This window comes from Microcaecilia unicolor, chromosome 6 (genome assembly GCF_901765095.1).
Source record: "Microcaecilia unicolor chromosome 6, aMicUni1.1, whole genome shotgun sequence".
Lineage (NCBI taxonomy): Eukaryota > Metazoa > Chordata > Amphibia > Gymnophiona > Siphonopidae > Microcaecilia > Microcaecilia unicolor.
In genome coordinates this window covers 131,547,025-131,574,076 of record NC_044036.1, presented here as the reverse complement: position 1 = coordinate 131,574,076, position 27,052 = coordinate 131,547,025, and the positions used below count along the sequence as shown (strand labels likewise).

General features: G+C 43.1%; 1 protein-coding gene across 3 annotated transcripts; it reads left to right on the top strand.

Moving 5' to 3' along the window:
• Nucleotides 1-3,431: 3,431 nt before the first annotated feature.
• On the top strand, nt 3,432-26,493 carry SSUH2 (ssu-2 homolog). 3 transcript variants are annotated; one of them, XM_030206384.1, is made up of 11 exons: nt 3,432-3,501; nt 5,962-6,040; nt 9,095-9,224; nt 10,331-10,391; nt 12,614-12,738; nt 13,412-13,474; nt 14,756-14,838; nt 16,107-16,199; nt 18,379-18,496; nt 19,597-19,704; nt 25,602-26,493. In XM_030206384.1, the coding sequence occupies exons 1-11, from the start codon at nt 3,471-3,473 to the stop codon at nt 25,746-25,748; spliced, it is 1,038 nt and encodes a 345-aa protein (XP_030062244.1). In that variant the 5' UTR covers nt 3,432-3,470; the 3' UTR covers nt 25,749-26,493. The 3 variants fall into 3 exon arrangements, with proteins under 3 accessions (XP_030062244.1, XP_030062243.1, XP_030062245.1); XM_030206383.1 differs by having other exon boundaries at nt 3,462-3,501; nt 5,959-6,040; XM_030206385.1 differs by lacking the exon at nt 25,602-26,493 and adding an exon at nt 24,716-24,767 and having other exon boundaries at nt 3,462-3,501; nt 5,959-6,040.
• Nucleotides 26,494-27,052: the final 559 nt, after the last annotated feature.

The window sequence follows — 27,052 nt, the reverse complement described above, 5'->3', positions numbered from 1 at the left end:
CAGTTTTGCCCTCTGCTGTTCCCATCCATCTTAACAAAAGGGTATGTTTACTAAGGCACGCTTTAGGTGCGTTAGCGTTTTTAATGCATGTTAATGGTTGATGGGATTGAATGCTAATGCACCCATAGGAATATATCGACATGTTAGTGTTTAATGCACCTTAACTTTAAAAGTACATAAGTACTGCCATATTGGGAAAGACCAAAGGTCCATCGAGCCCAGCATCCTGTTTCCAACAGTGGCCAATCCAGGTCACAAATACCTGGCAAGATTCCAAAAAAGTACAAAACATTTTACACTGCTTATCCCAGAAATAGTGGATTTTCCCCAAGTCCATTTAATAACGGTCTATGGACTTTTCCTTTAGGAAGCTGTCCCAAACCTTTTTTAAACTCTGCTAAGCTAACCGCCTTTACCACATTCTCTGGCAACGAATTTCAGAGTTTAATTACACGTTGAATGAAGAAACATTTTCTCCGATTCGTTTAAAATTTACTACATTTTAGCTTCATCACATGCCCCCTAGTCCTAGGCATGTTACAAACGCTAACGTGCCTTAATAAACATACCCCTAAGATCTTTTTTTTTAAATATAGAATTTTTAAACTTACAGATTCACAAATAAATAAAAAGAGAACTGAGGTACAAAGGAAAAAGAAAACAAAAATATAATTTAAGCAAATATACATTGCTATTTTTATACCTGTATAATTACCTTTTTTTTTTTTTAACTAATTCCTCACCTACTGTGACAACCTCTGGAATATTAAAATAAATAATTTCAACTCTTTATCTATCAGAAACTATTCTAATTGAGATGGATCAAAAAACTAAAATCAGAAGTTTTTATCAAACGCAGGGAAACAAAAAATGAACAAAAAACAACTTACCTCTATTCAAGCACACGTGGTTTCAGTTGAAGAAACTGTTTTCTACACAACTGCGTAGTATGAGCCACATAGGAAATATTTGCAGCTTTTCACCATAAAACAGATAATACTTCTTTCTACTTTCTGAAATAAGACCTCAGTATTGTTACCTTATCTTTTTCAGATAGGGTGTCTCGTACTCTGTAAATTGTCCTGTGCAATATCTCAAAAAATGTGTTAAATGATTCTACTGGAACCATAACATCTGGCTTCCCATCCCTCTGGGAAATATGTTTCATGTTCTTGGAAATAAAGAGGTCCTTTTATCAAAGGATGGTAGGGCTACTGCCGGCTTGGAGCACAGTAAATCGGCCGTACATCCGGGCTTGACCAGTTTTCTCATGCACCGTTTTCGGCACTAGAAAATACCTTTGTACAGTATTTTCTAGTGACAAGAGGTGTACCCGCTGGTAATGGGGCAGCACCGCATGCCACCAGGTTACCACCGGAGCCCTCACTGCCTCCTAAATAGAGGCGGTAACAACTCCAGCAGTAAATGGCTGTGTGGCAATTTTTTAAATTACTGCATGGTCACATTTTACTGCCTGTCATGTTTCTCACCTGCGACTCTGCTGGAGCGGGTGCGGGGCAGGAGAACCGGACCAACGCTGGTCGTCGCCAGCGCTCCAGAGGTATGTTGTTGGCCGTTTGGGTGGCTCCAGCACTCCATTTTACTGCAGTTGCGGCTGGGGAACGCTGGCCATGTTGGCAGTGCTGGCGTCCCTGAAGAAAGGGATCTTTTCCGGGCGCGGAGTCCAAGAACATGGAGACGCTCCTCTCGACGCCCGGATTGGCCACTTGTGGCTGACGCCGCCTCCCGCTTCTGGCCGGCCAATCCGGGGCTGTTTGGCCATCAACGATGTTGCTCCGCCTCCTACCAGCTGTTCCCTGCCCTCCTGATGGGGAGGGCTATTTAGGAACAGCACTTTGTGACACTCGCTGCTTCGGCTTCTACTGGTGTAGACTTCTGGGCGTGTGTTTCTTTCGTTCTTGATCTGCCTTTGATACTTTGAACCATTGCCTGGATCTGGACTGAGTTTTGCTTGCCGCCTGCCTTTGAACCATTGCCTGGACCTGGACTGAGTTTTGCTTGCTGCCTGCCTTTGAACCTTTGCCTGGACCTGCACTGAGTTTTGCTTGTCGCCTGCCTTGAACCTTTGCCTGTTACTGGACTGTATCTTGCCTGCTGCCTGTCCCGGTGATCTGGCCTGGATCTGACCGTTGGTGAGCCTGGTTCCTATCCTGAGTTCAGAACGGACCTCCACCGAAGTTCCCTGTCCTGTTTCCTCAGGTAAGACCAGGATTGTTCGGCCGCCGAACGCTGTTTGGCACTGGGGCTCACATCTTGTTGTTACTGGGTGTGACACTGCCATGTGGTAAAAGGGTCCCAAAATAGCATAAGGAAATCAAAATATTGTCAGAGTCAGAAATTAACAATACTTCTTTGTGATATTTCTGAAACTGAATCTCGGGTGATAATAAAGAACATACAGGAAAATTCAATATTTTTAAATTTTTACTCCTAGTCTGGCTCTCCATGGCCTCTAATTACTAATGAAGAACCAGGCTATCTTTAATCCCTGATGATCCAACAGCTTGTAGAGTACCACATTTAGTTTCTAGAGCAATCAAATGCTCTTTAGTCTAAAAAATAGGAAAGTGTTACTATTTGTGATGAAAATTCACATAATTGAGGAGGTGGACTTTTCATGAGATTCTCCAAACCTCACACTATCTTCCACACATCAACTAAAGTTGCGTGCCCTGGAGGAATATGTTTCTCTGATGATGGAAACTGTTCCACAGTACTGGCTACAAAGATCTGGGAGGTTCTTTTGGTGGTGACATAGAAGACTTTTTCAAGTTAAGTGTATTTTCCCTCAGAGTGTTTGGGCAACCTTGCTAGGTATCTCTTACAGCCTCTTTTGAAGTCTAGAACCTTCAGTCTTGAATAAGCCCTCTCCTCCTGTCTCTTAAAATTGAACCACACCATTCGGTGATGACTGGATGCCAAATGATCGTCCACCGTAACATCAGAAACACTCTCTCTGTTTGTAAGCACCAGGTCCAGAATAGCTTCATCCTGCATGGGTTCCATTACCAACTGCAGGAACAATTCTTCCTGTACAGAATCCAAGATCTGCAGCAGGGACACCCCAATCAATGTCCAGCATATTAAAATCACCTATTAGTACAGAGGTTTTCCACCTAGTTCTGGGGGCAAGAGTTCTATATGCCAAAACACAGCTCCATGTCAAGTCTTCTGTTAGCTGGTGCTGAATTATTGTTGTGTCATTTTACAGTTGTGGATATAATAAACAGTTCAGATTTTACCTCTGGACCCTTTTCTTGGACTCTTTCGGGCTATTGGTTATCCCTTCAGTCACTTTAGTTACAGGACAGCTTTTTATAGTTTCTCTGTGCTTGCTTCCTGCCTTTGTTCCTCCTGCCTGCATGATCCTCTGGGATGGTGAGGTTGAGACGGGCAGGGCGATAGATTCCCTGGAGCTGGCTGGATGCACTCGTGAGACCTCTGCAGTGATGGATGAAGGACAAGCTGAGGACGCTGACTGTGAGTAGAGGAGATGTCCTCAGATTTCCCTTTTCCTCACACTCATCCTAACTTTTGTGTGTGAGCTGTTGTGAAATAGTTCCTGCACAAAAGGGTTCACTTTATTACTCTCTATTCACATAGTCTCTGTCATTGCTTTTCTTTAGCAATGAGAGGGTCTGTCTCAATTGTACTTTATTGAGGGATTTGGTATATAGAGAAGAGTCAGATTGGAGGTTTCTTAGTAATGACATACAGTGGTTAGAACTGAACTCAAAGTCCCTGAGACATACTGGGACAGACTGAAGGTCCATCAATCCCAGTATCCTGCTTCCATCAGTGGCCAATCCAGGTCACAAGTACCTGGCAAGATCCAAAAGAGTAAAACAGATTTTATGCTGCTTATCCTAAGCACTGGATTTTCCCAAGTCCATCGTAATAACGGCTTATGGACTTTTCTTTTTAGAAACTTGTCCAAACCTTTTTTAGACCCTGCTATGAAAACTGCTATTACCACATTCTCTAGCAACGAATTCCAGAGTTTAATTACACGTTGAGTGAAGAAATATTTTTTCTGGTTTGTTTTAAATTTACTACTTAGTAGCTTTATTATGTGCCCCCTAGTCCTAGTATTTTTGGAAAAAGTAAACAAGCGATTCACATCTACCCGTTCCGCTCCACTCATTATTTTATAGACTTTTATCATATCTCCCCTCAGCCGTCTCTTGTCCAAGCTGAAGATTCATAGCCACTTTAGCCTTTCCTCATAGGGAAGTCGTCCCATCCCCTTATCATTTTTGTTGCCTTTTCTAGTTGTTTTATCTTTTTTTGAGATACGGTGACCAAAATTGCACTCAATATTTGAGGTGCAGTCGCACCATGGATAATTTTTGGGTATATTTTAATGCAGGTTGTGAGCCAAGCAATCTGTTTAAGTGTGATGTCTGACCTTGATGGCATAACTATGTTGGCATGACTTTTGTACACATAACTTATCCATATAAAGTTACGATGCTGTTTCTGTGGTCACAAATAATTTTACAGAGAATATTGCTGGTCTTTAGGCTCTGCTCCAGACTGCCCCTAACCCCACCTAAGTTTAAACGCATATCTTCTGTCTGTATGGGGAGTTATACAACCAACAGTTATGCATTGTTTTTACTGGTAAATTCAACAAAACCACTTATGTGACCGTCAGCAGTTCAAGTAAAATGACATGGGGAAAGTGAGGCGCACACAGGAGGAATGCAGGACCAGCATGGAGTGGCATTACAAGTTGAAAGACTGGGTTTAAACTGAAATATAGTTACTGACCTCTGCAAATTCATGCTTAAGGTGAATCATGTCTTGGTACAGAAGGTATTTTCCTGCCCCCAAAGGGTTACAATACAGGCTGCACCCAAGTGAAGTGTCCTGCCCAAGTGTCAGTGGGAAAGTGGGACTTGACCCCTGGCTTCTCTGGTCTTTAGTCCACTATAGGCAACTCCACTTCACTGCAGAATAATTAAGGACAATTTCCTCCTTTTATAAAAATTATAGCATAACCCCCACGTAGTTCACTGTGCTATATTTGAAAATGTGGAATGGCTCAGTGTAATATGGACTCCGAGTACTATAGTACAAATCACATTCCCGCTGTGATATCTTGAAGTTCTCTGAGCAGCTCCTTTGCTCAGTAATACATTCATATGACAGCGTGCTGTGTACATGAGGTTAATGATCTTATGGCCAATTTGAGCTCATCGGAGCCCAGCTGCTCCCTCTGGTACATCTGAGAGGAAACTTGTTTCATTGGATCAGGCTCTGCCCTTTCCTCTGTTTTGCAATAAGTATTACAACGGCTGCTCAGACCCCTGCCACCTGCCCCTTCTCCTGCTCCCTGGTATCTCTACAATCTCAGTTTTAGAAAAGGCAGCTAGGGCCCAGCCACCCCGTTCTGAAGGATGGATTGTTTTGGCTCTGTAAAGGGACAATATTTTAAGAACTTGCAGAACCGATAACAAAAAGGAGGAAGAGGTGTTGCCCTGAGATACTGAGGGATAGCGAGCTGCACATACTTACAGAAGCCAGCCAGTCTGATGCTGAAAATAGCTTTCTAGAGTGCTACAAAGGTTGATTGAAAGCTGTAGCCCACATTAACCTCCTCCAGGGCTGCAGTGAAGTGTGTTTTTATGAGTTCTCTCAAAGCCACTCAGACATGGCTTTCACTGTTTGTGGGCTGTGTGTTCAGAGTTCCTGATGTGTGGGATGAGGAGATGGATTTCAATGGCATCCTCTCAGTTCTACACTAATGGATTTTCATGTGGAATGATAATACATTTATTAAAGGAGTTCTTTCATTGTGTGTCCATGTGAGAAATATAAAGAAATTTGTCATTGTAAGGGAACCAGCACATAGTCAAAGAAGACTTCTCCTGGAAATTGAAACTAGAAGGTTAACAGTGATTTTCTCTTTTGTTATCCTCTTTCCTGGCTCAGCAGTGGGTAGCCCCAAAGCAAGCGTATTCTCTTCACCTCCTGCCAACTCAAGGATGAGGAGTGCAGTTCCATCAGATTGCAGGTGAGGGACTCCATCTCATTTCTGTTCCAGAGATTGTAGCACACATTCAGCCGGGGAGGGGGGGGGGGGGGGGGGGGGAACTGGTGCACCTGGCTCAATGTTTGTCTGAGGCTGAAGGAAGGAACGTACCCCCACAAACCCAACTCCATCTGGAACCTAAATTTTCATCAGTATTTGGTGGGTGATGATAACTGGCACATCCCTTTGCAAAAGCCCAAACAAACCTTCTCTGAACGTCATCTGCCTCTCCTCTTGTCTAGGCCCTAAATATTGAGCAGAATCTATAAAAGAGGAGGGAAGGGGGAGATTGAAAGGAACCTGGAACCATAAGGAGGAAGGAGGGGAGAGACAGATGAAAACCTAAGGGAATAAGGGGAGAGAAAGGAATTTAGGGTCAGTGGCGATAAGGAAATATTCCAACAGGGATGATATTAATAAGAGAATTGTGGGGGCTGAGGGGAAGGGGCAATGAAGGAGTGGAGGAGTGGCCTAGTGGTTAGGGTGGTGGACTTTGGTCCTGGGGAACTGAGGAACTGAGCTCGATTCCCACTTCAGGCGCAGGCAGCTCCTTGTGACTCTGGGCAAGTCACTTAACCCTCCATTGCCCCAGGTACAAATAAGTACCTGTATACAATATGTAAGCCACATTGAGCCTGCCATGAGTGGGAAAGTACAGGGTACAAATGTAACAAAAATAAAATAAGGAGTTAAAAAGTAACAGGGTAGTTCACAAAGATAAATGTAAGGAGGGAGGGTGGAGATGGAGAGGTATCTGAGTGATGAGGAGGGAGAGGCACATAGAGAATAATTTATCCATTGGGTGTGGGAGAGGGGTAGAGATAGAGAAATGGGAAGGGGTAGGTGTGTGATCTTTGCTATTTTTGAAGTGGGAGACACTTGGACAAAGGAGGTCCTCCAGCAGTGATACAGCTGACCCAACTGCTGACACCTTCTCAAAGAAGCTTATGCAATTAAAAAAAAAAGTCTTATATTGGATATATAAGCTCTGTTGGGCTGGAGCTTGGAATTCCATCAAATGCAGTTCACGTCTTATTATATCTTAGATGTTGGTACTTTTAGTGTAGGGATGTGGGGAGGGTTTTGGGGTGGGGAGGGTGGGAGTTTGGGAAGGAGGGGTGAAAAGAGTATTGTCATGTCAGTTGCATTGCCCTATCATAAGTCTAATAGCCTTTATATGATTGCTTGTGCATTGTTTGTTGTTCTTGTTGCATATCACAATAAAGATATTTTCACATAAAAAAAGTTTATCGCACATGCTCTCTCTATCCCCTCCCCCTCCCTCCACAAACACGCTTTTGCCTCCTGGGCTCATATCCACCCAACTTTCTGTCCCCTTCTTCCCAGCATGGCTTTTCCACACACTCCCTTGAAACATTCTTAACCAACTGTATCCCAGCCAGTTTCAATCCTCAGCCTCACCAGTTTGCAGCATGCTGTCTCCAACCCTATCCTTGTTTGTTAACCCCCTTAACTTTTTCTAGAGAATCTGAAAAAAAAACTTTTCTCATGGCCAGCCTGACTGCAAGGTGGACTAGGCATCTGGTTAGGGCAGCATAATTTGGGGGGGGGGGGGGGCACTAATGTGACTGTCACAGCATCTACAGAAGACTCATTGCAACTGGCACAGGACCTTGAGCATCCGTGCATGTTCAAGACCTGTTGGTTCTCACCTCCTCCAAAGCAGGAAGTTCAGAGAGGATGGGACCTGGCAGTCCTTGAGAATCCGCACATGCTCAAAACCTTCTGCCAGCTGTCTTCTATAGACACCTGACTGTCATGCCAACACCACCCTGGAGTGGATGTGAAGGGAGGGAAGCCACTGAACACCTCAGAGGGGTGGGGCAGGGTGGGAGTGAGATGTTGAACACCTCAGATAAAGAAGTGAAGGGAACATAAGCAGCTGAACATCTGGGGAAGGGGAGGGATGCTTCACTATGAGGATGGGGAAGATGCTAAGCATGGGATGTGGATGAGGGCCTTGAGCCACCCCTTGATGTTGTGGGTGAGGGGGCACACAGCTGAAGATTTTTGAAGAGCAGGGGTGGGCAACCTTTATAAACAGAGGGCCACATGAATGTCAGTACTATTCCTAGTGGGCCACAATATTACATAATGTTGGAATCGGAAATGCACAGAGCTCCGTAGACCTTCTGTGATAGATAGATAAATAAATAAATAAATAAAAATTGAACCTAAAATGATGGAAACGAACTGCCAGAGTGGCTATTCTGAAAATATTAAAAATTGCCAAATCTCTGGCTCCTGTGGTCTTGGGGGCTGCATACAATTGAATGGTGGGTCACATTTGGCCACCAGGCTACAGGTTGCCCACCCCTGTTCTAGGGTGTCAGATACCCTTGGGCTGACCCTGACTGCTCGGTTTCCTTCCTGCCTCACATGCTTTGCCAGGGTAGTAGGCTTCACATGGATCAGACTTACTGCCTCATGGTGCTAAAGGAACCAAGAGAACTGCTGGAGGAAACATCAGGAGTGAGTCTCCTGCGAAGACAGTGGAGAGTGTAGGACTGGGAGACGAGAGTTAGGGAGCTCTACGTAGGGTCGAAGAAAGGCACCACTGGCCCCCTGGGGTAGGTAGAGGGAAACCTGGAAGTCTGAAATTTAAGGTGCTGGTTCTGGTGTGTCTTTTTTGGCCAGCTGTTTACTGGTTAAACCATTGTGGTCCTCCTAGTCAGTAACTCGTACACCGTTGTTCTGAAATTCCTTTTCAGAAGATCTAAGAACTGAATTGAGATACGTGAGATTTTGGAAGGGATTGAAAGCACGGCTTTTAAGTCTGATATTAAGCTGCAGCGTTTTCTGATCAGGCTTCTCTTGGGTTCCTGAGCCTTTATTTTAAAATGATTTTTATTTTGTTGTTATTGTTACCATATAAAGGTCTGTTTGCATTGTTCATTTTATCTTGATGTCTATGGGTGTGTGTGTAATTAAGTTATAAATAACATGAAATTAAGTAAAGTTTGTTATTCTTCTAAGAAAGACTCGAGGATTGAAATCACATGTTTTTCCTGTCAGTGTCCCGGTAGTAACAGAAGAAATGGCGACAGAAGCTCTTTTCCAGTTTATAAACTCCAAATGTTGCTACAGCAGGGAACCTCTTGCAAAACTGACCATTGAAGATATAATTCAATTGTCTTTATACAGAGTAAGTAAAACATGTTAAATGTACTGCATGAAAGTTTTTCCCAACAGGAGCCCTTTCCAACTTCATGGATTCTAACCCCCATGAGCTGAGCCCTCCTCAGTACTGCAGCCTTATGGGCTCCACATTCCCTGTTGCTGCAGTGAGCCCCCTCCCTCATATCATAGGCCCATTTTTTCAGTTCTAGCATTTGAACTAAAGCAACAGCTCCCAGAACCTGAGCTAGTATGCAGCCAATCATCCTTAGATCTAGAACACAGAACCAAAGATAGTACAGCAGCTGTTCATCCTTCGATCTAGATTCCAGAACCTGAGCTAGTACATCCTTAGATCTGGAGCCCAGAACCTGAGCTGGTACAGCAGCCAATCATCCTTAGATTTAGAACTCAGAACCTGAGATGGTACAGCTTTATATTTGGGGTGCCTTTCTCTCATCCTTCTGTGCCCTCTTCTAGGATGAGGGAGATTTGGTTGCAGAGTAGAATTCTCAGTATAGGTTTCTCAAAACTGATTTTGTATAAATTCACTACTTCAGCAGTGCATGGGAGAATGACACTAAAACACACATTTCTGATGGGATGTGCCTGTCTTATCATTCTCTCAGTGAGATGCTACTCATAGGAGCTGACAGTATGGAATCCTTGTCTGCTAATGTGGTTTATGTCTTCTTGTCACTGTAACCTCCACTCTTAGATGAGTCCAGGCTGATCCTTATAGAGATGTGGCAGCTTAAAGAGAAAGGAGGAGGGGAAGCTCCATTTCAGGAGAATGCTGGTCATGTGCTCCGCTGGGTCTTCTGTCCTTCATGGGTGGAATTTTGAGATACTGTTCAGTCACCTCAATCAAACATAGAGGGGATCATTTACTATTAGCTACTGTGTCCATTTCATCAGATATCACATGATAACAGTGTTACCATGTGATAACTATTAATAAAGAAGCCTCTTAAGGTGGTGCAGGAAGGGTCAGTGAAACTGGGACGGCACACAGAGCTCATGTAGCCTCACAACTATTTGTCCCTCCCAGTCCATGCTCTACGAGTAAGACACTGTGACTTTGGCCTGGTCTGTGGACAAGCGTTAAAATAATTGCTTACTGCTGTTTTCTAGTATCGCCTGGAGACCTTCAGTGAATGCAGGTTCTGTGAATGGAGCTTTGAGCCATATACTGGTTAGTAACCCAGAGATAGCAAGATACCTTAAAATGAAGGATTTTCTGCAGAAATCTCCAGAAGATGCCAAGACTAAAGAATTTGTTCCATTGTCAGAGTTTCAGAACATAAAGGAAGACTGAATATGGCGTTTGTGTCATGAGAGGACTTCAGTGTGTGCAATTAAACCTTTTCACCTGCCAGCTCTTCTCTTACAGTCTATAATAATTATAATAATTGCAAATAGAAATCGCAAAGATTTGGACAAAGAAGGTCATTGGGGCACTAGGAGGAAAACCACGAGGACTCTTGAAGAAGTTTGCACTGTTGGGCACTTCGTCCATGATCAGGGCACTACCTTCGTGACTCCCGAGCACTTGGGTAGGGTTTGGATCATGATGAAGGGAAGCAGCCACCATTGTGATTTATGGATAATAAATAATACCAGGACCAGAATTTATTTCTATATTTTTTAAATCCAAGTAACATTCCACTGAATATCTGGTCATCAGTTCAATAGTAAGGCATTCCAAAGAAGGCACTTAGAGGAGCATTGACCTATATTGTTAAAATGAAATAAATGTAAACACATTGGGGTCGATGTTCAAAACAATTTAACTGGTCATAAGCAGCACCTGGCTGGTTAAATCGCTTGTTGGGGCTAATTTAACTGGTTAATGCAACTGAATATCACCACAAACGGCTAATCTGAAAGCCGGCTATTTTGTGGGTGGTCTGGAGGAGGGTGGAGTCAGCAGTAATGCGGTTAAGTGACGATATGCAATGTTAGCTGGCTTACTTACTGTATAAAATGCAGTCCTATCTTTAAGTCCTATCTATTATCTTTAATTATCTTTTTATTATCTCTGTTGTTTTATATGTTGCATATTCGATTACTATCTTATTATTACATTGTTTAATTGTATTTTACTAACTGTAGCCTGCACTACGGTATTGTGTAAGCCACATTCAGCCTGCAACTAGTGGGAAAATGTGGGGTATAAATGTGTTAAAGAAAATAAAAAATAAATGTGGTGTCATTTGTGCTGAATATTGCACTTAACTGCATAAGAGATAGCCGGGCACATAAACCCAGATATTCAGTGCTGTTGCCTGGACACGACCTGTCATTAAAAATATATCAGAATAACGCCGGCAATGGCTAAAAAAAAAAGCTCTCTGCTGCCATCTGGATATCGACCCCATCATTTCTTCATTTATTTATTTGTTGCATTTGTATCCCACATTTTCCCACCTTTTTGCAGGCTCAATGTGGCTTACATGGTACCGTAATCGGCGTTAACTGATTTTGCTATGAACAAATACAAGTTGCGATTAATATCAAGGTGATATTATGGTAGAGTGAGTTACATGTATGGTAAAGACAATTGGGGAGAACTTAGAGAGGGAAAGGAAGAGTTAGGATATGTCCGTTACGATCTTTGGTTAAGTTGTGTCGCAGATGTCCAGGTTTTTAATGTTGGGTCGGTGGGGTATTTGTTGGGTCGGTGGGGTATTTAGGGAACTGGTCAGCAGAAACCTGCAGTTCAATACACACCTGGCAAAGTGGGCACTGCAATGCTGTCTCCAACATCCTACAGGCCAGGGGTACCTGGTTGTGGCCTTGAATTGGGAACACAGATGCTGTTAGCTTTCTTTGGCAATTTTTTGTATTTCCTATTTATTCTACTGTCTCACTTTTTGTCAACCTTATTATTAACTTTACTCAGGTAATTTGAGGTACAGGAATGATATAAAAAAATGATGCCTGTAATGGTGCAGATAGTGAGAGGGAGAATTGGAGATTCAACTCAAATTCCAGATTATAGTAGACTTTTCTCGGAGTCCTCAGTCAGGGGCATGTCACAACTTCCTCCACTGCAGCCTTACTAATTTTTATATTTTGATAAGTTATACCTTTCTGCAGATCGAACAGAGAAATCTTCTTCTGTAGCAAAAACTGGAAAAAGCTTGATTTTTAAATCTCAATCTCTGACACCCTTTTAGCTGTAAGTGAACCTCTGTAGGATGACACAATGAGGAAGCTGCTTTTTGAACTCTTTGCTTCTTGAAGTTGGTGTGAAGTTTTTAGGTCATCTATGAAAGAATTCTCATAGAACCAAACTCTAAAAAGTGTGTATTCTGAACTGAGATATGAAGAAGTGAAGAGATTTACTCCAGGGCAAGTAATGAGCAGGGGATTTTTAGCTCTACATTTTACTAAAGTTTCTTCCCGCTGCAGGTCAGCTCGTTGATGGACCTGAGAATGGAGCCTCACCACAGCCATGGGATGTTCAGGTCTCAACTCCAAATATGTTTCAGGAAGATACAAGGAGGCTGCGAATCTCTCACTCCTCACATGTGAAGGTAAGAACGCAGGAAGTCTCACAACTGGCATCTCTCCCTTTGACCTACTAAAGGCAGGGCTGTTTCTCTGCTGGTCCCTCTCCTCTTTGCAGAAGTGATGGTGTGGATGTCTCACAACTGGTGTTTCTCTTCAGTGATAGAAGAAAGAGTGGCAGACATTTTTTTTTTCTGAGTCATCACCTGTTCATATAAAGCTCTCTTTCAGGTGTGTGTGTGGGTGTGGAGTAGGGGGTGGGATTAGATACAGAAAGAAATGGGAGAGATGTACAAGAAATAAAGACAGGGAGAGAGGTATAATACAGAGAGAGGAGAGGAAAGGATCAGGACACAGAAAGAGAAAGAAGGACGAGTGGTATGGGATACTGAGGGAAAGGAGTGAGGGTAGAAAGGATCTGTACCAGGACAGATATTAGGAGAAGCAGATGCCGCATCAAACTCCTGGCAATGGAGGAGGGTCAGGGGATCATGCCAGAGATGCCCTCACATGTGAATTTGTGCATTACCTCCTGCCAAGTCCAGAGTTTACTAAAGCTGCACACATCCTGCCCAGCCCCTGATATCCCTGGTGGGGGGGGGGGGGGGGGGGGGGTGGTCTGCTGAGTAATAACATGAATAGATGACGCAATTGTTTAACAGCTTAACTTTTGACTTATTGAGGATGTTTGTGTTTTAGGTATGCTCTAAATGCCAAGGGAGAGGCAGAAAAAAATGCAGCCGATGCCAGGGTGCAGGCAGGGTGAGTACAGTGAATAACAATAATATTGTAACCCCTCCCTTCTAAAAGCTACCCATAAAGGAGGGCGAGCAGTAGCGGATTTGCTGATCATGGTGGTTAGGTTGAGGATTGATGTTACCAGCGACTTACTAGTGATCCCTCTGCATGATAGGGTTATATAAATAGATCCATTCCTCAGCTGCGAGATTTAGAGTATATGCACATCGTCCCCAGGATTCTATATATGGCAATTAGAGTTCCACATGCAAATCAGAACGCAGAGCCGAATTGTGCATGAAACTTCAGCAATCATTGGTACTAACTGGCATTAATTAGGATTTACGCACATAGCTCGCTAAGCATGTTCTATAAAGCAAAGCGCATAAATTGGAATGCACGAATCTCAAAAGGGAGCATGAGTGGATTGGAACAGGTATCAATTGCTTGTTTACTCTTTCCAAAAATACTAGGACTAGGGGACACGAAATGAAGCTACTAAGTAGTAAAGTTAAAACAAATTGGAGAAAATTTGTAAGCCGCATTGAGCCTGCCATGAGTGGGAAAGCGCGGGGTACAAATGTAACAAAACTACAAAAATAAAAAAATGTCTTTACTCAACATGCAATTAAACTCTGGAATTCATTGCCAGAGAATGTAGTAAAAGCAGGTTTTTAAAAAAGTTGTAACGTAGTAGATGATGGCAGATAAAGACCTGCCCAACAAGATGAACTCATATGATTTATCCTTGCCTTTTTTAGGGCATAGACTGTAAAAGTCTGCCTGGCACTGGCCCCATTCTAAAATCTCTGAAGCTCTACTCCAACCCATCCAAATCGATTCAGCCTCGATCAGAGGTGTGGTCAGCACTGGCTTTCTTACCTAATGTCTGCTATGCTTCTTTGGATCCAGTCCTTCTAAACAAGATTCTTTTGTGTTTGTCCCATGCATTTTTGAATTCCATTTGTATCTGCATAAGACATTATTAAGATGGCTTGGGAAAATCCACTGCTTATTTCTAAGATAAGCATCATAAAATCTGTTTTACTCTTTTGGGATCTTGCCAGGTACTTGTGACCTGAATTGGCCACTGTTAGAAACAGGAACCTGGTCATTGATGGACTTTTGGTCTGGGCAACGCTTATGTTCTTAGTTAGGAGAACAGCATGCGCTTAGAACATCTAGAGGTGAAAGCAGTCTTGGCTGCTTGGTATTCTAAAGCTGCTGCCAATGATATGTTGTTGACTTTTGGAGTAGGAGGCTCCATCCCCACTCCTCACGACCTGACTTTTCATTTTTCTTCAGGCTCGCTGTGTGTCCTGCAGCAGGAGCAGACACAGAGACAAGCACAAAACCTGTCAGATATGTTCTGGCACTGGCCGGAGAAGGTAAGTTCCCCGGCTCTGTTTGAGTTCTCTTCCTGTTATAGTGATTTGCATGTTGTAGGGTCCCCTGGTCAGCTGGGGCACATCAGATGCAAGTTCTGAAAACACTCACACAGACAGGCATCTATGTAAAGGCACAGAACATCAGAGGAACAAGAAGCTAGAAGTTTTCTGGAGCTGGCAGGGAAGGGGAGGGTGATCTACACCTCACACATTGCTATTCAGAGAGGAGAGACTCAGGGACCTCTGGCTGCTTTTCAGTTTAAGCCCTTTCCTCACTACAAACTGTGGCCCTTGAATTCAGTGACCCTGTCATGTCTCACCTCAAGGTCTCCTGAATAAGTTACTAATGTTTGTTCTCTTTACCTGGGACTCCTATTGGTGTTCTTGATGAAAAAATAACAACATTTTAATTAATCAGCTTCTAATATGGCATTACATACTCTGAAGTGCTTTCCCCATGCAAGCATATGATTGTGAACCATCCAGACCAGCACAACCACACAGAATGAGGGGGCAAAATACTCCATAATAGTTACCTGAGTGGGTGCAGTAGTCAGATAATGGGTGACAGCATTAGATATCAGTGAACTTATTTTCCAACACAATCACAGAGAGAGCTTCCTATTCAGTGGTGTAGCCAAAACCAGTATTTTGGGTGGGCCCTGAGCTAACTTAGATGGGTCCTTCCACGGCATTTCATAGCCCCCCCCCCCCCCAGATCTAAAAAAAAATTATAGATTTTTTCACCTACCCCACATCAACACCTCTACTCCTCAGTGGCGTCCTGGCAGCTGGCTGACCATCATTGAACCCGTCCCTCCCTGGTGCACCTTATAGGCCATCGGCTGGGTCCCGCCACACAGGAAATGATGAAATGAGGGCGTGACCCAGCCAATGGATGCCTGCAGGGCTGGCGCAGGCAGCAATAATAAATCACTGCAAGCGCCGGGGACACCTGTAAGGTACACCAGGGAGGGATGGGGTTCAGTGACGGGCACGCAGATGCTGGGATGCCATGGAGGAGGAGTGATGTCGAACTGGGGTGCTGCAGCTGGGTGGGCCTGAGCCATGAATGGGTGGCCTTTGCCCACCCATAGCTACACCACTGTATCCTATTCATTTCCTGTCTGCAGAACCTGAGGCAGTAAGTCAGTGATTTTATTCAGTGAATTAAGCCAGAGATATTGAAGCTTATCACTAGAGGGGCACTAAAGGGGGGGGGGGGTGTCTGAAAAACAAAACTCTTGCTGTTTTGATCTCTTTGTAAGCTGCAACACCTGCTCAGGGCGTGGTCACAAGCCCTGCACGACATGCAGAGGTGAGAGAAGACTCCTGCACTTCCGACAGCTGACCATCACCTGGTGAGTGCAGCCAGCATGAAGGCAGAGTTTAGTTTTGCCATGAGGAATCACATTTACATATACAGCACATTCAGGAAATCACCAAATGACAGCCTATAGAAAGGTGCTCAGGGCTTGCTCACTGTAACAATGGTGTACACTCTTTCATGCTCCTGTTGGTCCAGGAGAAAATTAGAATTTGTGGGTAGTGATCTGACTTCTCTCACTGACATAGAAATAGTCTGGGGCTTGTGTACTTCAAGAGTCCACAGGAGCCAACTTGTGGGTTCCAGACTTGGCATATACAGAAGGAGTGAGTTCAGTATCAAGTGCCCACTGTACCTATGGAGCTAGAACCTTTGCATGAGACGTTCAGATGCCATCATGTGCTATCTTAGTTTTAATTGAGTTCAGTAAGACAGGGTCTGAAAGGTTTCTCCTGTAGCTTGCCTTTCACTTATTCCCTGAAATAATGCTACAACTGATCCACGGTAAACAGCAGGGTTGACTCCGTCACTAGGCAGATCAGATGTCTGCCTAGGGCAGCAGAATTTGTGGGGCAGTGCTGTGGCACCTGTACAGCATAAGAGCAGCACTTTAAATCTGCTCTTAGTGTGCTTCAGGGCTTTTAAGTATAGTCTTGTGTTAAGTGCTGCCATGTCCCATCCCCCTTCTGATTGGAAATTGGCATTGGAGGGGGTATAGGGCACAAGCAAGGCCCCACACTGCACTGATTTTCATTTTACAACAGTTGAGGATAGAGGATGGAGGTAAGGAACCAGTGGAAGAAGAGTTGGACACCTTAAAAGGGGGGGGGGGGGAGGGGGTTGGAAAGGGTAAGGGAGATGCTGGACACTTTGGGTAGGATAATAGGTAAGGGAAAGGGAGATGCTAGACACCTTGAGGAGGCTAGAGAAAGAGAGGGGAGATGATGAATATGGGGGGGAGGGGGTGGAAGTAGGGAAGGAGATGCTGGATATGAGGGGGGGAGAATAGAAAGGAAGATGCCCAGAACTGTGGATGGAGCAGGATATAAATCTGTCAAATCAATCAATCAATCAATCAATCAATCAATCAATCAGGGACACCTTTTGGAGGCTAGGAAAAGGAGAGGAGATGGTGGATATTGGGGGTAGGGAATACAGAATGTTAGATGCTGAACTATCTCAGGGTAAGTAGGGGCAGGGAAGGGGAAATGCTGGACATGGGGGTAGAGAAGGGAAAGGTAGGTGCTGAACACTTTGAAGAGGCTAGGAAAAGGAGACGAGATGGTGGTTATGGCAGGTAGTAGGAAAGGGGAGATACTGGACACTGGAGGGAAGTATGGAGGGGAAGAAAAGATGCTGGACATGGGGGTAGAGAAGGGAAGAGGAGATGCTGGGCTATGGGGGAAATTGTAGTGCCTTCAACTGCCACTGGATTGGGAGGGGGGTGAATGTTTAAGATTCACCTAGAGTGTTGAATATCCTTGGGCAGGCCCTGGTGACCGGTCAGAAACTTATGCCTCTTTCAACGTATTTTGAATGCTTATTTTTGTTGTTCTGGGTTCTTTCTGGAGAAAGACTTTGCATGAATGGAAAATGAAACATCCCTGAACAAAAACTCAGAGATAGAAAGGATGAAAGCACAAGGAATAACCTGGAGATGTTGATGGAGTTCCCCAGGATTGTCCCTGGCTGCCCAGGAACCTCGTCTCACCTTTATAGACATGAAAAACTTCACTTCAAAAGTGCAATATGCAAACACTGGATTCTGTAAATTATTTCCAGATTATTGTGCCCCAATACCAATAGAAACATATTATTGTACATTATTATTCAAAAGAGTTAGCTGTAAGTCCAAGTTTCCCCATTCTGCCTAGACATTGTGCTACTGGAAATATTGTTGTACAGATAGAGCCCAACCAGCCCCTCCTTTCCAGTCAAGATACAGTGACCCAGGCCCCAGCTGGCCTGGTCTCCCCAGTATGTTCCCGATGTACAGACACAGGGACCTGCTCTCAGAGTTGCACCATTTGGTGAGTGAAGGTTTAAGAGGACATTTGAACCTTCCATTGTTTAGACAAGAGACAAAGACAGTCTGTCATCCATTCCAAAGGAGGGAGAGACAGAATAATTCAAAATTCACTGTGCCCTAATATGAATCTGTTCCTGGGTCTGTGTTCCTTCATTCACTTGGAGATGTTTTTTTCCCCTCCCAGGAAGAACAACGTTTTTGAGTTTGTTCCTGAGATGACGCAGGAGGATGCCGAGGCATTTCCACGGGAGCTGCTCAGCAAAGTGCACGGGAGGAGCATATTTAAGGAAGAGGGTGTTCTGGTAAGATCACTTGGAAGGGTGAAAGGCCTTTCAGCTTCTCCTACTGCAGCAGTGATTGTTCATATGATGAAGCCGAGAATTAGACCAATGGCTGCTTCCAGCTGGGGAGATGTTCAGCCAAACGGGCACACTTGCAATGAAATCTGATGAAGATTTTTGCCACTGTGATATTTTAATGCAGTTGTGGCTGAATTGTTGAAGTTTACAGGACCTGTTGTATTATGGGATCTGTAGTTCCTTTTAGTGTCTCCAGGAAACATCTCAAGAAACGTGACTTGCTGGGTTTTGCTGCCATGGTACTCATGCCATGAACCATCTGGTGTAGCTGCACGCCGAATCTTTTAGCACCCTCTCTCCTCTAACCTGTCACTGAATACCCAACCTCCAGACAGAATGTGATGGGTAAATCAGTGCACAGTGCAGAGAATCCATCTTAGACGGGATAGTGAGCAGCTGTGATAGTGGCAGTTTCCATCTTTAGAAACCTGCCTCAGTACTGGATTACTCAACAACAATGATAGTGGCAGTCAGTCCCCATCCCTTGTGACCTGGCTTAGTGCTGGATTACCCACAGGACCTCCACGTTTAGAACACCTCTGCCCCCTATATTGACTGAAAGCGAAACTGGTGCATTTATTTCCACTGTATATTGCTCGTCTGTTGTGTGTCTGGTTCCTGCTTTTAGAAGCCCTGGCCCTGCTGCTGATACAATGCCATGGGTTGGTTAAATGTACATCATTTGTCATGCCACCAGCCATATGACTTTTTGTCTATGAGGAATGGCTCCCAAAGTCCAGGGCAGGTGTGAGGAATACAATCAGGGCAATTGACCTGGACCTCATGCCACAAGGGGCCCAATCCTGCCTGAAGCTGAAGGCAGCAGAGCTTGCTGGTGGACCTCAGGGTTCCCTATCGAATGTTTGTCCTATGTACCAGCAGGTCTAACACAGCCTATGTTTTGGTGCCTATGGCCTTCAAGAGCCTTAATCCAGTTAATCTATTATTCCTGTCCAGAGAGATCCCTTTGTCAGTCTCATATCTCAGGGCTTCCTGGACTGTTGCTAGAGGCTGAGGCATTTTTCTTGTTTGACCTTTTCTAGGTTCACCCCATCACTGACTTCCCAAACTCTGAGATCTCTCAAGTATCTCTGAGGGCGATCACAACTCACAGAGCTGCTCATGCAGAAAACTCACCCATTCTTCAGCAGGTGAGTGAGATGCTGACACCTCACTGTGATATCATAGACTGTGCATTTCACTGCAGTAAAGTAAGTACTCCACACTTTTCATTGCAATTCAGCACCATCATGTAGAAGATTATTGACTGTTTTATGAATTAGTCCAAATCTAAGGCAATATTGTTACAGTACTGAAAAGAGAATCCCAAATTTTGATTGGTTGACCCTTCATAGAAAATAAACTTCATATATATATCCTGTGGTGTGCAGTGTGTAGAGTACACAGAGGGTATTTTGGGGCTGTGCAGTGATTATTATATATAAAAGCTCATTTTAGAAAGTTTTTTTCCACATGGAAAGGAGGTACATAGATGCTTATGTTACCTCTATAAAATAATAAACCAACACAGATCCAACATTATGAAAAATTGAAAATCGTGTCAAGCAAAAAAAAAAAAAATCTAAACCATCCAGCTCAACTTAATCATTATAAAAGGACCATCATATATGAGAAATTAATGATCATTCAGTGGTGAAAACCACACTGCGACCATAATTATAATTGTAAGCCCAAATAATGCCCAAAATACTGTTAGTGGACACACAAAATTCTTCTCACTGCCCTAACAATTTCTAGTAAATACATACACGGTGTCTGAAAAAAAGGGGGGACCCTTACATACTTTCAAAATACTTTGCAATTTTTAAACATTTGGGGGAGGGAGTTATCAACATTGGCTACTGTTAACTTGCGCTATTTTACCATAACAGGGTCCCATTTTCTGCAATGAGACCCTGTGCCAAAACAACCTGACTTAACAGTAGCCCACACTGATAACTCTCCCCCCCTCCTGTAGTGTGACCTTTGAAAATACATTAGTCTAATGGCTTTAGTCAATTCATAACTTTTTTCAAAATGTCCTCCTTCAGCCTTAATACATTCATGAAATCTTCGACACCACTGAGTTGTTGGTTCAATGAATTCTGGGGTTTCATTAATTCTCAACTGTTTTGCGAGCTCGATGCACTGGATCTCCATCCTGTTGAAAAATGAAGTACTCAGAAATGTCTCAAATTTCAGGCAGAGGGTTCTGCTGCAGTAGGACATTTTTAGGTTATTTGGAAAAATGTCAAGGGTCCCTTTTTTTTACAGCCACCGTGTGTAATATAAATAACCATAAATTCTATTTGTGGTTGAGACGTACCTTTATGAAATAAGTAGAAAACTGGTGCCCTTTACATTTTTAATTGCCTTGTTGTAAAATCAGTGTATGTCCTGGGGATGTGTAGTGTACAGAATACACTGTGTATTCTGTACACTACACATCCCCAAGTACATACACTGATTTCCAACCTATATAGTGACTATATACTAAATAAAGCAGCGGTGCCGGTTCCTAATATGATTATTTAGCCCCACTGAATATATAGGTAACATGGTGACCATACAGGCATTATCCATTTAGTTTACACTTCCTACATGAAAAGGTTTTAAGGGCATCTCACTGCGTCACTGTAACCCAGCCCACAATTATATAGATAGAATCTGGCTGTTTAGCGATTTTCAGTTTAAATGGCTTAAACCTATCTATATGAGTTTTGAAAATATGCTAATATGCATGTTATATGTTTTGCTGGTCTTTGTTTAATGTACAATGTGCTCTGTGGACCAGTCCAGCAGTGCAGATCTTGGCAAAGAGCAGCTCTGTATTCCATCAATACTGCACTGACTGCAGAGTGCCAGCAGATGGCAGCATATGATCAGTTACATGAATGTACATTGTAAATGTGACTGAAATTATTGCTCTCTAACATATGGAAAAGTAATACAAATAGTAGACAACTTTAACCTGCTTGCATCAATAATCAATAATGAAACAACAAGCAGACAAGAAATCCAATGATACATCGATCTTGGCAAAACAGCTACAAAGGACCTAGACAAGATCTTGAAATGCAAAGATACAGTATATCTCTGCATACAGAGTCCAAGCCACTGTATTTCCAATAATGTCATATGGATGTGAAAGTTGGATAATGAAGAAGCAAGAAAGGAAGAAAATCGATGTCTTTGAATTATTGTGTTGGCGAAGAATAATATGTATATTATGGATTGCCCGAAGAACAAATCAGTCAGTTTTGGAGGCGATCAGACCTAAGCTATTCTTCAAAGCTCAAATGACAAAACTTTGACTTTCATGTTTTAGACACATCATGTAAACCACTTTGTTTGCACCAGAGAAAGGCAGTATATCAACTCCATTACCCATCAACCATCATGCTTATCAAGGTGGAAGGTAGGGATGTGCATTCATTTGAAAGAACAATGGGAAATGAAAACAACATTTGTGGTTTCATCTTGTTTCAAACTTGAAACAAGATGAAACCAAAAGCACGTTCTCCGCAGTGTTTCATAGCTATCAGGCATTAGCCAGTCTTAGATTGTGCGTTCCAGGAAGAGATAGTCCACCTCTTGACAGTTACTGTAGCCATGATTCCAATTTCTGGAAATCTTCGTTTCTTTTTCCCAATTAACTTTCTCTAATCCTAGTGTGCCCTATTGTGCTGGATGCATTTCTTGGAGGTTAGCTTGGCTTAAAAAGGTTTGGACAAGTTCCTGGAAGAAAATTCCATAGTCTGTTTTTGAGCTGGACATGGAGGAAGTCACTGCTTGCCCCGGCATGGATAGCATGGAATGTTGCTACTCTTTGGGATTCCACATGGAATGTTGCTACTTTTTGGGATTCCACATGGAATGTTGCTACTCTTTGGGATTCCACATGGAATGTTCCTACTCTTTGGGATTCCACATGGAATGTTGCTATTCTTTGGGATTCCGCATGGAATGTTGCTACTCTTTGGGTTTCTGTCAGGTACTTGCGACCTGGAATGGCCACTATTGGAAACAGGATACTGGGCTAGATAGAGAATTGGTCTGACCCAGTATGGCTATATTTACATTCAGATGGGTTATTTTATCATTAACTGATGCTGTTTTAGCACAGAGATCTAGTTACTAATAGCCCAGGTTAAGGGTAAAATACCCTATCTTAACAGTAGCCCACGATGATAACTTCCCATCTAAGTCACCTAAATAAAAAAAGCTGATGGAAGAACTTGAGTCTAACCTGAAAGGACAGGGAAAATCTTCCTGAAATGTCAGGTTTCTTTCCAGTTTCATTAAGGGGTCCTTTTACTAAGGTGCACTAACAGATTTAGCACGCGCTAAATGATAAGACACCGATAGGAAGATAATGGGCATCTTATCATTTAAGGGCCCTGTTACAAAGTGGGCTTACTGCATGGTAATCTGGAGGGCCCGTTGGTCCATCGAGGGGGCTAGCAGTAGTTCCAGCCCCAGCGCATGCCATTTCCCGCACTAGGGAAATTCGGCCCGTATTTTTTTTAGTGCGGTGCTAACCCAGCAGTAATTGGGCAGCTTAATGGGTGGTGGTAAGTGCCCCCCCCCCTTGGTATGGCAACGTGGTAAGAGCAATCTTACCACATGGCCATGACTATTTTCAGCCTTTTTTTACCTGCTGCGGTAAAAAGGGCTACAGCATGCAGCAAAAACGGCCCCCGCTGCTAGCGCAGGACCCTTTTTATCACAGCTTGGTAAAAGGACTCCTTAGTGCACGTGTTACATTCATTAACGCACCTTAGTAAAAGCACCTCTAAATTTCAGCTTTTTTTCCCAGTGTTAATAACTGTCAGACACAGGCCTGTCTTCAGCTTGTGACCCTTGTGATTCAGGGATAGGTGCTTTCTAGGAACAGATATTCAGTCTCTGGAGAGTCTGCTATTGTCAGCCCGTTCCTAGCTATGTTTTGTCGTTCTTCTAATCTTAGTTCATATTTCCTGATTGGCCCAAGAGAGACCAGCTCAGGGCAGGTTTGAGCATTTCTGCCCTGGGTCTTGGCTTGTTTCCTGTTGCTTCAGTGTTGTTTTCCAGATGCTTAAATACTAGACTAGAACAAGACAAGTACTAGAATATCTTGAGCAGGCCTCATTCTTGTCTTGTTCTAATCTGGTATTTAAGCCCTGTTATGGACTCTGTGACAGAATGAACCAGCCAAAGTAAAGGCATTGAAAGATTGTCTCAGTCATCTAAATACAAAAAGCACACAGAGTCACATTGAACTACTACTACAACTGGGCTCTTCTAATTAAAAAAGACAAGAGAAAAAAACCCAAATGACAGTTTTGTGGTTTTTTTTAAACAAATTGCTTTCTGGTGTTACTATGCACAAGCCAGCCTTGAACCTGTGACTTTTGGGTTAGAAAGCAACTTCCAGGAGGAGCTATTCTGCCTCTTGAGAGCCTGTTATAGAAAGCCCATACCTAACTGTGTCTTGCATTTCTGGTAATCTTAGGTCTTGTTTCCTAACTTATCCAGCAGGAACCAGCTCAGGGAGGCTTGAGCATTTTTCTCTGCTTCTGGCCTTATTTCTTTTTGCTTCAATGCTGTTCTTATCCAGTTGTGGCCTAAAAAGATATTATAAAAATAAAATGAAATAAAATTAAGAAGCTTGTAAATGACATAGGAGAATAAACAAAACTACATTTTTTTTTGCCTGCACATCCCTAGTGGAGAATCAATGCTCAAGGAAAAGATTCAACAATGTGATGGGCTGATACAAAACCACAGTGATGGATGCCACTCTGTCAACAACAATTAGCTAGCTGCCTGACTGAAGATGGAACATAGTTCAGTGCATTTATCCAAAGGGTTGGCATGAGTTGACACCAACTTGTCAGCACTTAACAACAATAACAACAACATATTAGTTTGTGGAGAAGAGAAATGATTGGTCTGGTGAAGTTTAGGGTAATTGTATCAGAGAGAGGGAGAGAGAGAAAGAGAACAGTAGCTACTTCTGAAAGCCTTGGTGTATGTTTCGTTTGTTTGAAATGAAGTGGGGAATTTTAACTACACTTTAATTTCTTTTTAAAACAAAAGTATACAAAATTTTACTGAGCAAAGTTTTATTTTTTAAATTTAACTGTGCTTTGTTTTTTTTTTTCTTTTACTTTTGGTCAGAGGTAAAAAGCTTGTGAGTGTTGCTGTGCAACAAGCCTGGGGCTTCAAAGTGTCACCAATGATGCAGAAATGAAAGATATTGGTGCCAGTCACCATCAGAAATCTGCAGATAGCCCACTTGCTGTTAAGCCACCAGTCACACTTCTCCTGTCCTCAGGAAACATTTCCTTAACGATTTATCTGAAAACCATTTGAGAAATGTCAATTAAACAATAAGAAAAAACACAAAATTTTGTGTGTTTTTCCTGTGTCGTAAATAGTGTGCTCTCTATAGCCCCTGTTACTTCAGTTCTGAAATCATAGCCATGGGTGTGCCTGGGCCCCATCCACTTTCACCTCAGGCCCACCTAGCAGTGTGCACCACTGGTGTAACTGGCAGGGATCCCTAAGCCTTCAGCCCACCAAAGATGCAAACCCACATCGAAAACAGCAGCAGTCAGTGCAGTCCGCCAATGCTAGTTATCCCTTCTGTGCTCAGTTCATGTTGAGAATTGAGCGTGCGAAAGCACCAGTGTTGGCGGCATTGAGAGCTGCGGTTTTCCATAGGGGTTTGCAACTTAAATGGGCTACCAATATATTCATCAGGTGGGGATTGGGGATCCCCACCAGTTAAGGCATTTAATTTTAAAGCTTGGTTGGAAATGTGTGTGTACTCAACCCACCTGTTGGCTCACCAAGTCAGAGGCTATTGACTGCGCCACTGCTTCTGCTCTTCAGTCTCCTTGTAACCCCATCCTATGTTGTCTCCCTGTTCTTCTAGATTCATTCTTGCACTGGCCACAAAGCTTTTGCAGATACATTTGTTGAAAGATGGCTGTAGTTGTTTTTGGATGCAGGTTTCTCAGAATCTCTTATGCTTTTGCCTTTCTTGGTTTCATGTTCCCAGCGCCAAAGAGTGGAGTGGATTCCCTTGACAGTAGTTCATTATCAGTATAAAGGACAACACTTCGCTTATTACCTTTATGGGATGGAGAATAGGGTACATGCACCGGATTATCCTAAGAAACACTGCTGTAGGTGTGACATCATATGATGACATTATGGGCAAAACCAGTTTTCTCGCAACCCAAAAGAGTTGCCCATTCCCCACCCTAAACCAGCTGCCCTTCTTCATCAGAATTCTCTGTCCCCACCACAAATCACCTCTCCCTCAAACTGGACTTTTTAACTCCCAAGTCTAAATTATCTCTCCCTCCCAACCAAATTTTCTGTGCTCAGTCCAAACTATCTCTCTACCCCCAACCAGAAAGTTCCAATTTCACTCCTCGCATAACAGGCTGGACACACTCCGTATACAGATATTGGAATACCTCACCTCAGTCACATATGCAAAACACAGACAGACCCTCACAAAGTGCAGAATAAGTGACCACAGACTGGAAATAGAAAGAAGCAGACGAAAACTGAACTGGAGAACCCCAAGAAGCTGGACTCCACAGAAACATGTTTCCTCTTGCACTCTGCAAATTTCCTAAAACCGAGAGAGTAAATCAAACACTTTCCACAAAAGAATTAGCAGGAAAAACTCTGTATAATCCTGGAGACAAGAAGAGAAAGATCTACTATAGCAGCAAACATTTTGTAAACTATCACCAGGCAGGAAATGTTACCTGACTAGACAGAATACTTAACATCACCTAGAATTATAGAATTTCCTCATCATTGTTGTATTCCATCATTTTATTTTACTGTTATTTCTTTACTCACTATAATGTATTACATTGACAACACATGTAAAATTGTTATGCTAATAAAGTTATCTGAATTCAGTATTGAAGAGCATTTTTGATATGACGTCTAAATCCAATTTTGGACGTTTTGGGAAAAAAACATTCAAAAATCTAGTAGTGAACATGGCCATTTTCAAACCAGAAAAATGTTCAACTTTTTGTTTTGAAAATGGCCATTTTCTAGACATAGTTGTGCTCTGTGCATCTATCTTTTAAGGCTATTTTAAGAAAAAAAATGTTGAAGGGAAAAATGCATAAAAACAAGTCATTGAGACAATGGGGAGACAGCATTCTTAGTAGCCACACAAACATCCCAGCAGAGCAGTGGGGCCCCTAGGGGGCACTGCAGTGGACTTCACATTAAAAGGTCCCAGGTACACATCTCATCGTTAGCCTCCAAAATCCACCAAAACCTACTGCACCCAACTGTTCACCACTAGAATAGCCCTTATGTCTGCAGGTGTTAGCTGTATATAGGTATAGTAGGTATTTAGTGTTTTTTTGGAGGTCTCACACATTCCACCACAAGTGTACTAGTTAGAGTGGGATATGGGCCTGGGTCCAACCAGTAGGCTACTCCAGGGACCTGCTGCTCTAAGAGGACTGG